Source organism: Anopheles aquasalis, chromosome 2 (genome assembly GCF_943734665.1).
Source record: "Anopheles aquasalis chromosome 2, idAnoAquaMG_Q_19, whole genome shotgun sequence".
Classification (NCBI taxonomy): domain Eukaryota; kingdom Metazoa; phylum Arthropoda; class Insecta; order Diptera; family Culicidae; genus Anopheles; species Anopheles aquasalis.
The window spans coordinates 30,247,501-30,260,484 of record NC_064877.1 but is presented as its reverse complement, the minus strand read 5'-3'; the positions used below and the strand labels follow the sequence as shown (position 1 = coordinate 30,260,484).

Below are 12,984 nucleotides of genomic sequence, written 5' to 3'. Positions count from 1 at the left end.
CATCACTGTGGGGTGTCCTTTTGCCACCAGGAGGACCGACAGACCGACCGACCAACCGGCCGACCGTACGGTGGAATGTCCTTGCGCAAGGTTGAGTTTATTGATCGGCGGAGCGATGGTCGTGGTCGGTCGGGCTGAATGCCAAACAGAGACAAACGTTCCCCAGCGTCGTCGAGGCGTCTCGAGGGAACTCCTGCCACCGAGTGTCGGTTGTCTACCTTCCCTGGCACTCGGCACCCGGCACAATGCAACAAGCCGATATCGAAGAATGCTAAACTGGCCACCGTCGCAGTGCAGTTCAATCCTGGTGGGACTACGGATACTGTCGGATCCGGATTTGCTCGCAGGCAGTGGACGCATCGGACCGATAAGGCGGACCGGGAATTGATGAGATTCTTCCTGCAGAGTTTCCATTTTTAAAAAGATTGCTCGTGTTCCGAGTGAGTTATACTTTAAAAAGGGCGTTTGCATGCTTTTAAAGAACTATTTCCTAAGCCAACTACCGCTACGAAGCAGCAGAAGCACAAGCCAACAAACAGCAAACAGGGACCCATCAAGGCATTTCTTGCACCTGGCAGCACTTACACATTTTCCCGCATTTTCCCTCCCTCACTTACATCAATCACTACCATCAGTAGCAACCTGCGCCAGTAGCTGTTAACCGCCTTCCGTGCTGCGTGCACTGCAGCTGTCCGAGCGAAGCGAAACAAGCGATCAAAAGAAGCGGACGGCAGAAAAGACGACATTTGCATTCCATTTTGCTAACCTTGAACTCTTTCGCACTCACTTTTCTCTCTCTCTTTCTCTCTTTCTGTCCTATCCTATCCAGTCCACTCCGGGGGGAGGCGGTTTATGCGTCCATGAAAGCATATACTGCTCCCAGCGGTGGGGTGGTGGTGTCGGGAAGTCAATCATGTTGCATCCGTCGTCCATCACACAATCATTACCACCGTTGGCGTTGTTTATGATTGAGTGGCGAGCGGTACAGTTTTAGACTTTGATGCCACCACCCGTCCGTCCGTCCGTCCGTCCGTCTCTTCATCCCCTGCGCTTTCCTCGCGCGCGTGTCATCGGTAATTTGCATCCTGGCCACACGTCTGCCCTCGCTGGTGTTTGAAGTGCGCTGGACCGCAAACTACTGTGTGAACTCGCCTCTCGCTTTGGCTCCGGCGACCGGCTGCTGACCTTGCGGTTCCGTGATAGAAGGTTGCGAAAAGGTTGGGGCCTCTGGGGGAAAGGGGTGCAGTCATTATAACTGGATGGACCATAGTATCCGACGTACAGACTGACGGACGCCCAGAAAACCAATACCGGTCATGTTGGGTCATTTGTAATTTACACTTCTTGCTGAAGGATTTTGTACAGTGGGAAAAAAGGGAGAAAATTCAACCTTAATATTTGAAAACGAAGTCGAATCATATCTTATCTCCCGTCGCTTGGTCTGGCCTGGCCTGGCATGTCTGGTTCCATGGCATGCTGCCATAGAGTTGGAACAAAAATTGAGATCTAAAGTTCGTGCAGCCTACTGAGAGTAATCCTTAAGAACCACAAGGCCACCAAGGTCAGTGTGAGGCGCACACAAAAAACGAAACCCGGGTTCACGGCCTTCCAGTACACACTCACGGGTGCCCCAGGTGCCTCCACACCAAGCTACCGGAACATTTTGATGGAACTTCCGTCAGTAAAGGGACCGTGTCGGTGCACACCGTGCCGGGTGAGGTCGCAAGGCGGCGCAATGCAAATAGATTTCTCTTTAATTTCCTCCCGCTGCTCGGCACGGCTGGCTGCGGATGCGGAACACGTTTCACGAGCAAGGATGGTGTTAAGCGTGGATCTTCGTTGATGGAATTTTCTGCCAACGAAATGGCTTCTCGATTCGCACGTCAACCACCGGTTCACACTCATGTGGCCACCCCGTTAGCAACCGTGATGATGATGATGCGCGAGTGAAATTTGGTTGGTGCGGTGTTGCTGATCAAAAATTATGTTTTCGATTTCAATATTCCACCATTTTCTTCCTTTCCTGACACAACCAGCCCTCCAAAGTACTGTTGCTGGGTCTTAACTGGAGCATTTTCAGTTTCCATAGACTTCCGGTTTTCAACCATTTTAAAGCTCCGGTACGGCTCACGTTGGAAGTGCAGGAAAGAAATGAAACTGTCTGAAGACCGATAATGAACCGCTTTGAGGTATTAAATGCAGCGTACAGCTGGGTCTGCACCCAGTAGTGCAGCAAGCAATCAATCATACCGAGTAGCCTTTACCAGAGAACCAGGAGAAAAACGGACGCTATCGAGCTATCCGGAGATTCCTGTTCCACCTTGCGTTTCATTTGTAAAGGAATTCAATTACCTATCGTTCGTGTTCGTTTCCTTTCATTTTCTTTCACTGCTGGCCAGCAGAACCCCATACCGTACTGATCGCTGCGTCTCCCCTTCTCTCTCTCTCTCTGTCTCTCTGTGTGTTTCTAGTTGCCAAGCGGTCAGCGTCTCGACCTCGGCCTTGTCAGCCCGAAGGAAGAGGACATAATAAGTGCAGACGATACCCTATCAAGACCCGGAGACCGGCATCGAGTGCGCCAGTTGGTTGTGTGCCAGTTGGATTTAGTTCCTTGATGTTCCTTCCCGGGACTGACGACGATTGTCCACTAGTCTGTCCGTCCGTCCAGCTGGCTCGTGCACTTGACCGCCCGGCTTGATGTGGAAAACCAAGGGCGTTCGAGCGGTTGCCGTGCACACTTGTTTGCCACTGATCCACAGTCAACATCATCGGTTTTAATCATCCCACCCGGCCCTGGCTTCGACTTGAAGTCGGTTTCCGATGGGGTGGTGGGGGACTCCGATTGGAATCAATCAATGGTGCCGGCCATCGGGCAAGTTTGTCAGCCAGTCAATCGTTGGATCCCCAACGGATATTTGGTTTCTTTTCAATTTTTACTACCCCCTGGCCCGGAAACATCCCCCCCCCCCAAAAAAAACAACTACTTACTGCACCGAAGAACAGAAATACAGTAACCGACGACCGACGTCTTGGTTGTCTTCGTCTTGGGTGTTTCGGGTGCCTCATTTCCTCCCAACAATGTATTATTCATCCGCATTCGGATGGAAATAGCGTCGCTGCTGCTGCAGCACTAGCGAGCATAAATCGATTCCACCAGCTACTGGCGCCTCCTCATCGCTTCGAACGGAGACCGCATGGACAATGGAACGGGGGACGGGGGCGCGGGGCTCTTTGGGACTCAGCGAACCACCCAACCGTTAACCCGGTCAGCCCGCTGGTGGTGTTGGGTCGTGTTTATGGAAAATGTAATTTTACGCAGCCAACGATCGTTAAAAGGATATTGTGTATCACGGCCATCACCATCGCCATTGCCTTAAGACAGGACACCGGAGATGAGGAGAAGGAAGAGGAGATACATTACCTTTTTGGTGTCGTTGCGATGGTGACACTGGCCAACTCCTGCTTGGCCTCGCCTGGCCGAGGTCATAAACATTGGCTGTCCCTGAGGCCCTGACAAACGGCCGTAAGATGGCATTGCGGGGAGCCGAGTCGAGTGCCTTCTTCAATCTTGGCTCGCGGACTCGGGGCTTGCACTTTTCATCACTTCGCAGTCGTATTCCAGTATCACCGCTTTGCAGCAGCAGTGCTTCGCTTCGAAGTACTTAAAAAGGATTTTTAATCAATTCGATTATATGCATTGTGCCGTTCTGCTCTCGCTCCCTCGCGCTCTCTTTCTCTCGAGCAATTCCATTTAATCTGTTTATTGAACATATTGTATAGTTATGCCTTCAACGTCTTCGTCTTGGGCGAGGATTCGAGGATAAGTCGGCGTCCACTGGAATCGAATCCGAAGCGAGTGAATTGAAGAATTGAAAATTGAATGGAATCCACGAGGATTGTCTTGCAGTAAATCATGCATGAGCCACGCGGCTACGGCGCAATCGGCCATCCGGGCATGCCGAGCTAATCTTAAATTCAATTGAGTCTCGGGCGCCGTCTTCGCCCCCCGCAATCCCAGTTGGCCGAAGGAAGATGTGTGCCTAAGAGGGGCGTCGCACAGCAACCGAATTGGAGGGTTTTGTGCCCGGGTTTCTGCGCCATCGTATGTGGCCCCTCGGCTGGCCACCGGGAATGGAATCATGAAGTGTGAAGCTACGAAGTTCCAATGCTTCATGAATTTCTCAGACCATTCGCCGACGCTTACAGCCACGGACACAGACAGACACACAGGTTCGCAAGCACGAGCGCGTTCGCCGCTACGATCCATCTCATGTCTCGTATTAATTATTTAACCAAAGTGTTGTATTGTCCTATGGTGTCGGATGTTATGAGCTTCCCCCCGAGGGGGCTGGGGGCTAGGGAGGCCCTTCTACCTCTACTGCTTCTTCTTCTTCGAGTAAAGCCACGGACGAAATGGCGTTGCACGATGGCATTTGAAGGCATTTATCAAACTTATCCAAGCCCCAGAAACCAGAAGCAATTGACGGGCCTGGAACGGAATACCATGACCTAGACGTGTGCCTGATCAACTTTTCAGTATCTCTGACGCCAACCGGCGTTGTGCCAACTGCTGCTGCTGCTCCTGCTCCTGCAGCTCCAGGTGCCAGAGCAAATCACATCCGAAATGCCGATGCACCGTCCCTAGTGAGCCGGGCATAGTGTCTTCATGTGGTTCGGCCAAGCTGTCGCTTCTATGACAAGTTCTCTCCAGAAGCACACACCCACCGTACCGTAGACCAGATTTGTTCCAAGTTTCGAATTGGAAGGGAAGGGTGCACTGCAGCCACCACGGGAGCCGGTAGCCGGTAGCTAACAACTTTCTTCCCGAGAGTTATCGCCTCAGAACGGGCCGGTAAACATTTGGAGCACCAGCATGTCGAGAACCGGCTGCCCGACTGCGTTACCATCAAAGGCGTGTCCCGGACCCGGTTTCCGATGCTCCGAAGACATCCGGCGATGCCTCTGGTGGATGTACGAGTGGCGGCTGCTGCTGGTGCTGCTGCCGTGCCCTTCTTGGTGCGCTCATCCCGTGGTGACGGCGCTGTAATAATAGGGTTTGATGTTTTATCAGCAAAGTTAACAATGTTATCGGCGCCGAAACTTGAGCGAAACCTTCACCGTGGTCGTACGTCCGGATTTTGGCAGAGAGCGCAGTGTTGTGGCATGAATTCCGTGATGGTAGCTTATCGTCGGATACGTCTGAGAGCTCGATGAGGGATTGGGAACTTCGTTTAGTTCGTTCGCTCTTGCCCAAGGGGTCCCAATCACGTCCACGGTGTATATTAATGAAAAATTTGGTCATTAATTTTATGTTCTATGTAATTTTGTTCTCTGCATATGTTGGAATTGAAGATTGGTGATATATCTGTAGTGGCAATTCTGTTTGAAAAATTGAACGAAGATTTTTTTTTCTAGTTTTTTACCGATTACCTGGCGCCTCCATTATTGGGTTTCGACAACGGAGCTACATCTTTTCGTTTTGTCTTTAATTCTCTGACCACAAACTTCGGCTCCCGTTAGACTTTTGTGGAAAAAGGAAATACAATAAAGCCATGCACCTCCAAATAAAGCCATGTTCGCGAACTGGTTGTTACTTTCTTCTGCGTCAAGCATGTTAATATGAGTTTGAGACTCCTTCTCTAGCCGAGAGTACGACCATCCGGATTATCCCACGGCTAGCATTGGACCAACTGGCCTTGAATTAAATCCTCTACTCTCCTTAAATGGTACCACGAAATGGTCTAATTGGTGAAGGACACTTCGCGAACCACTCTTGCCTCTTGTGTCCACAAGAGCAGCAAAAAACCTTGATATTCATCCTCCGCTCGAAGCATCCATCCTCAGCGTTAAACGAAACTTTGTGTTTCGTGAGTAATTCAAATAAACAGAGACCCCATCAAATGAAAGCAAAATGGTCGCTTTCGCCTCGGCGCGGCCTCTAAAGAGCTCGTGGCCGTCGTCTTTCTTCAGCGGTTTCGCTAGGCTCCCGGGGTGGCTGGTAATTATATTATACCGGACATATGTTATTCCTAAATCCTCCTCTGTTACTCCTCTCTCTAAACAATCTCTCGTTCGACCGACGTTATCCCTGGAAACTAGAGGCTTTTAATTAAAAGTTGCGGCATTAGAGAAGCTGCTCCGAAGGCCGATCCCAACCACCAGGGCACCAGGTGCCATACCGTACCGGTGAGCGCCGGATTCGGCGGGTTGGAAAACATTTAAATTGTAATCAATGAGCACCTAGCTACTCATGGAGGCTGAGCCTCCAGGCTAATCGACCTTCTCTGGGGGAACTCGGGGGAAATCACCACAAAGTGGCATTATGGCACATTTTCCGGGGTTCGGGCTTAACAAGGGGGCGGGCTTAACATGTAATAATAATACGGCGACCCTTGTCGCCAGGCTAATCAAGCTCATTTTCATTTTTGTGTGCTCACCATTTATTATCCACCGGAACGGGACCACCCGGGTGCTCCAAGATCGGGTTAGTCTAGTGGTGATAATATTTCCTCCAAAGATTTACCGTGCACGATCTGTTGGCCACGTTACCTCAGTTTGTGCTGTCCGGCGGTCAGCAGCATAAATCAAGCTGCCATGCATCAGCACCATCCTCCTCCGGATGACCATCGCTTGAACGCTTGATGGCGCATCATGGAAGGTGAAAATGGTTTTCTCACTTCTCACATCCACCGGAGAAGCAACAGCACACAACTTACACCAAGCCACCGGCAAACGTGCCAATGATGGCCAATGCAAATTCCTGTGCCATGCTCGGACGACAAATCTGTGTCTTGCCTGGATCCCGGACGATGTGCATCACGTGCAATGCTCGCTGCAACCGCTCAACCCCTGGGGGGGAGAGGAGCGAGGAGCGTTATGTGACATCACAAGTGTCCTGTGGAATGACACTAAATGAAATTCCAACCAACGCGTCCCTCCGGAACTTCGTCACACGACCAGCGGACGAGTGCTAAAGAATGATTGTCTTTTTCGACCGTTCGTGCATTTGGTGCATTAAATCTGAGATTCAAGGGATTTTTCTTCAACAGCTCGGGCGTGATCGTGGCCTTTTCGGAAAAAACATTCATCCCCGGCCAAAAAACAAAAAGGAGCGGTCGCATTTCATTAGTTTGCACCATTTGCATTAACCAGCCACTTGAGGCCACGGCTCGAAACTCACTTCCAGCCAAACGAAGTCTGGAAGAAAGGAAAGAAAAAAAGGACAAATCCACGAACGGCTTCCAGCGAGTGACCGAAAACGCGTGCACAAGAGAGAAAGAGAGAGCTGCTGGAGCATTTCCATAATTAACCGCAAGCACAATTTGGTTCAATTATGGAGCGTGTTGTTTCTGCGGTCGACCGATACGATAACCCCCAAAAATAGCGACAATCTCCGGGAGCCGATGCTGTGGCTCTGGGTGGCGCCAGAATCCAAAAATAATGAATTTCGCGCCGGTGTTTCACGGGGGTGGTGGCCGGTGCCGGCGATTTTATTTCTTTTTTCCCCCTTTCGGACAATAAAGCTCACCTAAGACTGTCTGGCGCCGGTAGCATGCGGCGGCGGCGGCGGCAGCAGCATCGGGATTGATTTTTGGCCCTCCGTTTTCCACCGGCATTCGAAGGCATAGTACGCACAGGCGACGTGATTTTCGTCCTTTTTTTGGAAGCGGCAATTGGTGTGGGGACGGAAACGAAAGGGCGCAAGTCAAGGGTGTACGCATCTGCATACCGACCAAAGATAGTCCGGCTCGGTAACAGATAGTCCGGCTCGGGCGTGGGGATGAAAAAATCCTCCCCATAACTCCAACTTTGAAACTCACGAAGAGGGGTACGCCCCTGGAAGTGAGACAGACAGACGGGGACGAAATGGTCCGAGGAAAATCGATGACACTGTTGGCATTGTTCGAGGCCACCGGGTAACCAGAACCTTTAGCTAGTTCGGCTACTACAACCGGCTTGTGCCGGCCTACATTAGTTCGGCCGACGCGAGTGAGACAGGATATAACCTCGGGAGCGAAGGATAGTGGTTCCGCAACAAAATAAACGCCTCTTGGACGAGCGCGTGCAAGGATCGGTGGAAAAGAGAGAAAGTGGCCAGCGAGAGAGAAGGAGAGACCGTAAAAGAGGGAGAGACGACTCTTTTCGGGACACTAAAGTGCCGCACAGCTGTTTCGCCGATTTGCCGGTGTTTTCCAATTTTCCACCCGAGTATGCCGGGTTCCGGGAGGTGAAGGAAAGTGGTAAAGATAGAATGAAAAGAACAGCAAAAAAAAAGTGTAGGGCTAAGGAATAATATGACCGTAAATCACGACATAAACCAATCACTTAATGCTGAGGGATTCCGCATCCTTTGGAATGTCCCTGCGAGCTTTGAGCGAGCGGCTTATATTCTCCTTGAGACCGCGGACCGCGTTGGTCGGCGATTGTGGCCGCGATACAACGGTTTGCATGTTTATGCGCCAGCACCGGTAGCAGCGGGACCGGTGGCTATATCGTGGCTATTTAGATGTTAATCCGCCGGCCGGTCACATGTTGATTGTTGTTGGTGTTGCTGCACAATTATTCTATGGCTCTATTTTTGGGGACTCGCTAAGGACACCGCGTGGCACTCGCGGTCTCAGGGTGCTCTTGTCGATTGAGGCTGAAGATGGTCGAGAAAAGGATTAGCCTGGTTGGCTAATCTCTCAAGGGCTCTCCGGCACTTGAGGTAATAAAACAGAAGGACCAGCAGGTAAATGAGCATCGGAATTGCCTTTTGTCCGTGATGGCTCTACAGAGCAATGGAATCTTTTTATTCTAACCAAACAAAATATTTGTATCATGTTCTGTTAAAAAAAGACACTTCACGATATCAGAATGAGTAAATAGTTTAAGGAAAAGCTAATGTGACATTTGTTTTCTTGGTGTCTGTAACCATTTTTTGGCTTTTCACGGTGCTCAGTTTGTTCAATCATTGTTGTATATCATGGGTGCAAGTATGACCAACAAACCAATATATCGTTGTGAATAGATCGGTTTCTTTATTAAAACTAATTGCTTTTACTTTTCAGCTAAAAATTGCTTTATAGTCTACAATTTATGCATAATTTCAAAACTAGAAAAGTAACCGAAACAATTACACCATTATTCAAATATTACACCACAACTTCATTTTGAAAGTTACTCCACACACCTTTTGGATGCGGCACTCGGCAGTTTCAGCAGTGTTGTGATTTTGTACGCGCCGCACAAGCCACTCGTGCCGCAACAAAAGCACATCTGAACAATCTCATTGGATACCGTGTTTGACAAAAGCCAAAAGGCGTCCGCAACTGCCGCATCCAGTGTGCCAGAGCCTTTACGGCTCGTCCGTCCGTAAAAAAAAAACATTCTTATCAATTTCACGCTTGCCAAGTTCGATAACACTTTGGCCGCACGCTGCAACAAAAAGCCTTGCACCGCCAAGGCCGCCACCGCTTCCACAAGTTTCGTTCCTCAAGTGCGCACCGTTGCACCGTGGCTGGAGAAAGCGGAAAGAACCGGAAACCGAAAGAAAATGAGAAAAAGGCACGCTCGGTAGGTAAATAACAGGTGGCGCCCCGTGGTGCGCTTCGTCTCGTGAATCATTCAGGTGGAAAACGTGATAAACGTGTGTCTAGGTGAGTGCGTTTTCGGCATTACAAAAGGGCATCCGCCACCGTGGCCAGCAACCCCTAAGTGCTCTAGTCATCAGCAGTGGCGACGACGCTGCGGGACCCGGAACACGGAAGAAGGAATCGCGGCAACAATCGCACGCAGTTTAAAGTTCACCAGCGCGGCGATAATGATAAGCGACCGAGGGCCGCTTATGAATTGTACGACGACGACGACGTAGCCAGCAGGGCAGGAATTGTTTTCCGTTGTTAATCGCGCGCGGAACGCCGTCGTAGTCCGTCGAGAGTGTGTCCATCCATCGACGACCGTCCATCGGAGCAGAGAATCGCCAAGCAACCGCGGGAGTCGGGACAACGCCACGGGATGATGGACGAAAGTGCAGACACGGTCGACAGTGGCAGTGGCAGTGGAAGCGATGAGCAGCAACAACGATTGATGCTGTTCGATTCGTTGATCGAGTTATGTCGCAACAACATCACCTTTTTCGAGAAAGATGAATCAGAAACGGGACTTCGCTTGCACGGCGCCTTCGTTGGGCTGATCGATCACATTGAGATGGCAAAACCGTTGGTCCGGCTGGTGCACGGATTTATGCACGAGTACGACTTCGACCCGTCCGTCCCGGGTAACGGTTTCCGGAGCTTCCTGTATGTGGTCGAGTGTTGCGTGAAGACGGCCCTCAAGCTGGCACGGTACGTGATGGAGAACCGGAGCACGATCCTGTTCCGGAAAGCGGTGTACGTGAAAGAGGTGGAAGCGTACAATCATCTGATGGCCAGCCTGTGCACCTGCCTGCAGCACACGCAAACACTCCGCGAGTGGACCAAGAGCACCGGTGATCTGTTTCCCGATGAAGCGCACTCGGTCGAGGAACTGTTCGCAACCGGTGCCATCATCAATCAGTACTGCTTCTATGGCCGCTGCCTTGGGTTTCAGTTCTGTGAATCCATCAAACCGCTGCTCAAGTTCATCTCGATCGGCATGGCCGGCTTCTCCGAGGGTTACTACTCCGAAGGGGGCCGCATATCGAAGGCCACCAGCCTGATGTACACCAGCACGAAGTACATGCTCGATCCGGAGCTGCGGGCCCGCCGGATCGTCAACATTTCGCAAAACTCGAACGTGGACTTTTGCAAAGCGTTCTGGTTTCTGGCCGAGTCCGAGATGATGCACTCGCTGCCCTCGTTCGTGGGCTTCAAGGTGAAGGTGAACCGCGTGATAACGATCCCACCGGAACCGATACAGCTCCCACTGGCCACCACTGGCACCGGCACCAATGGTAAGCCCGTCTTCGTGGACATTCCCATACCGAAGAGCCACGGTGGAGCGGCACCGATCAAGGCACGGCTCATCTCGGCCGTCAAGCGTAAGGGCATGATCGGTGAGCGGAGCAATTCCCAGCGCAGCACCATCCATCCGGCAAGCCGCGGAATGGTGTTCCACTGTCACGGTGGTGGTTTCGTGGCCCAAAGCTCCAAATCCCACGAATCGTACCTTCGCGAGTGGGCCGTTACGTTGAACGTTCCGATACTGTCGATCGACTACAGCCTCGCACCGGAAGCACCGTTCCCGCGGGCCCTCGAGGAGGTGTTCTACGCGTACTGTTGGGCACTGCGGAACTGTGAGCTGCTTGGGACGACGGGCGAACGTATCATTCTGGCCGGTGATTCGGCCGGCGCTAATCTCAACCTTGGCTGCGCGATGAAAGCGATCGAGCTCGGTGTACGGCGACCGGATGGTATCTTTCTCGCTTACTGTCCCGTACTGATCAGCTTCGTACCGAGCCCAGCTCGGATGCTGTGTCTCATGGATCCACTGCTACCGTTTGGGTTTATGATGCGCTGCCTGAAGGCGTACGCTTGCCCAAGCCGCGAGGTGCTGGAAGAGAACCGGAAACGACACGAACAACGCCAGGCAATCGTTAATGCGGGACTTCAGCTCCGCAACAATAACGTCGCCGGTGGCCCCTCATCATCGGCCGGCCGACCGTCGGATGATAATGGCAATCGGACACCGGATCGGTCGGATTCCGGGGATGACAATTCGATGTGGGAACAGCTGAACAGCGTCAACACGGTGCAGGTGAGTTGGGTGGGCTTCGTTTGGTTTCGCAATGCGCTAAGAATGGCTGTTGGCAGTATCAGTTGCGAGCGTTTCAGACGTTCATCCCCCCTCTCTTGGACTCTGGCTCTTTAGAATGATTCAAACGAAGAGAAGAGGAATCTCCGGAGATGGTACTTTGACCTTGCGCAGCCATCGTTTGAAAACCGGACTGATAAGAACCCAGGGCAGCATTGTCGCCGGCAGCCGGCAAGGTTTTTTTTTCCATTTTATACCATCCTATGGTCGGCGTGGCGTTCACGGAGATAACAGAACGCCTTTGATAACTCCAATGGGTATTGACTCACTGATATACGTCAATATTGAGGATTACGGAGCATCGGTCATCCACATGACCTACATGATGATTGATCCCGGTTTGTCCGAACGTCTATCGATCGCAAGTACACCCGCAAAGCAATTCCTGTTCTTGTTATCTTTGCCGGAACTATAAATCAATGGAAAACACGTTTTACCGGTCGTACTCTTGGTGCTAACGTGGCGGAACCGGATACCCGAAATGGGACGGTGTAATTTTGCGCTATTTTTAGATGTGGCTTGGAATTGTAATACCAGGCTAGGTTCTAAATCGTCGTCGGTTGGTGGTGAAATAATCAATAATACCCTCGTTTGGTACGCGATGATGATGATGGTTGTTGTGATGTAATGTGTTCCGTCGCAGCCTCTTCAGCTTCGCAGCTCGAAGCATCCTGTTTCTTATCGGCAATCACATTCGCATTCGTACAATTGACCCTGGACATTCGGTTGTTTTTGGCCACCACCCGGCACACGCTATAGTTGCAGAATCAGCATCTCAGCCCGGTCAGTGATACGGCTAGTGATACGCTCGCGCTGAAGAGTCAATCGCTCGGGAACACCATCGACATCATCAGTCCGGACGAGAGCAATACGATCACCTCGCTGGAGGAGGACTCGCAGCCGATAACGTTGCAGCAGGTCAACCTGAACACCGAGCGGAGCAACGTGACCGTGGTCGACGATCTCGATATGGACATGCCCAGTGATATCAGCTCGGAACCGAACACGAACCAGTACGTGTCTGATTTCATCGAACGGTAAGTATCGCAAGTGCATCACGCATGGTACGTGGAGAGAGGTAATCTCCGTCCGTTTCGTTCCCATTCCAGTTATGTACTGGACACGACGACGAATGCTGCCGGTGAGATAGAACCAATCCTGCGGCCCGTTTCTCGATCGCAATCGGAAGAAAACATTGTGCTCGATATTGGC

The 12,984-nt window shown here is 51.3% G+C and overlaps 1 protein-coding gene across 2 annotated transcripts in view; it reads left to right on the top strand.

The window, feature by feature from the left end:
- Positions 1-9,404: 9,404 nt before the first annotated feature.
- The window catches only part of LOC126573167 (hormone-sensitive lipase), a 5,984-nt gene continuing 2,404 nt past the window's right edge, over positions 9,405-12,984 (top strand). For both annotated transcript variants that reach the window (XR_007607993.1, XM_050233095.1), the window contains exons 1-3: positions 9,405-11,715; positions 12,532-12,809; positions 12,882-12,984. The exon at positions 12,882-12,984 is cut by the window's right edge and continues 35 nt beyond it. Coding sequence is in view for 1 of the 2 variants with exons in the window: in XM_050233095.1 (XP_050089052.1) it covers positions 9,997-11,715; positions 12,532-12,809; positions 12,882-12,984 (2,100 nt within the window). In the remaining variant the exon portion in view is untranslated. The remainder of the gene's footprint in view (positions 11,716-12,531; positions 12,810-12,881) is intronic.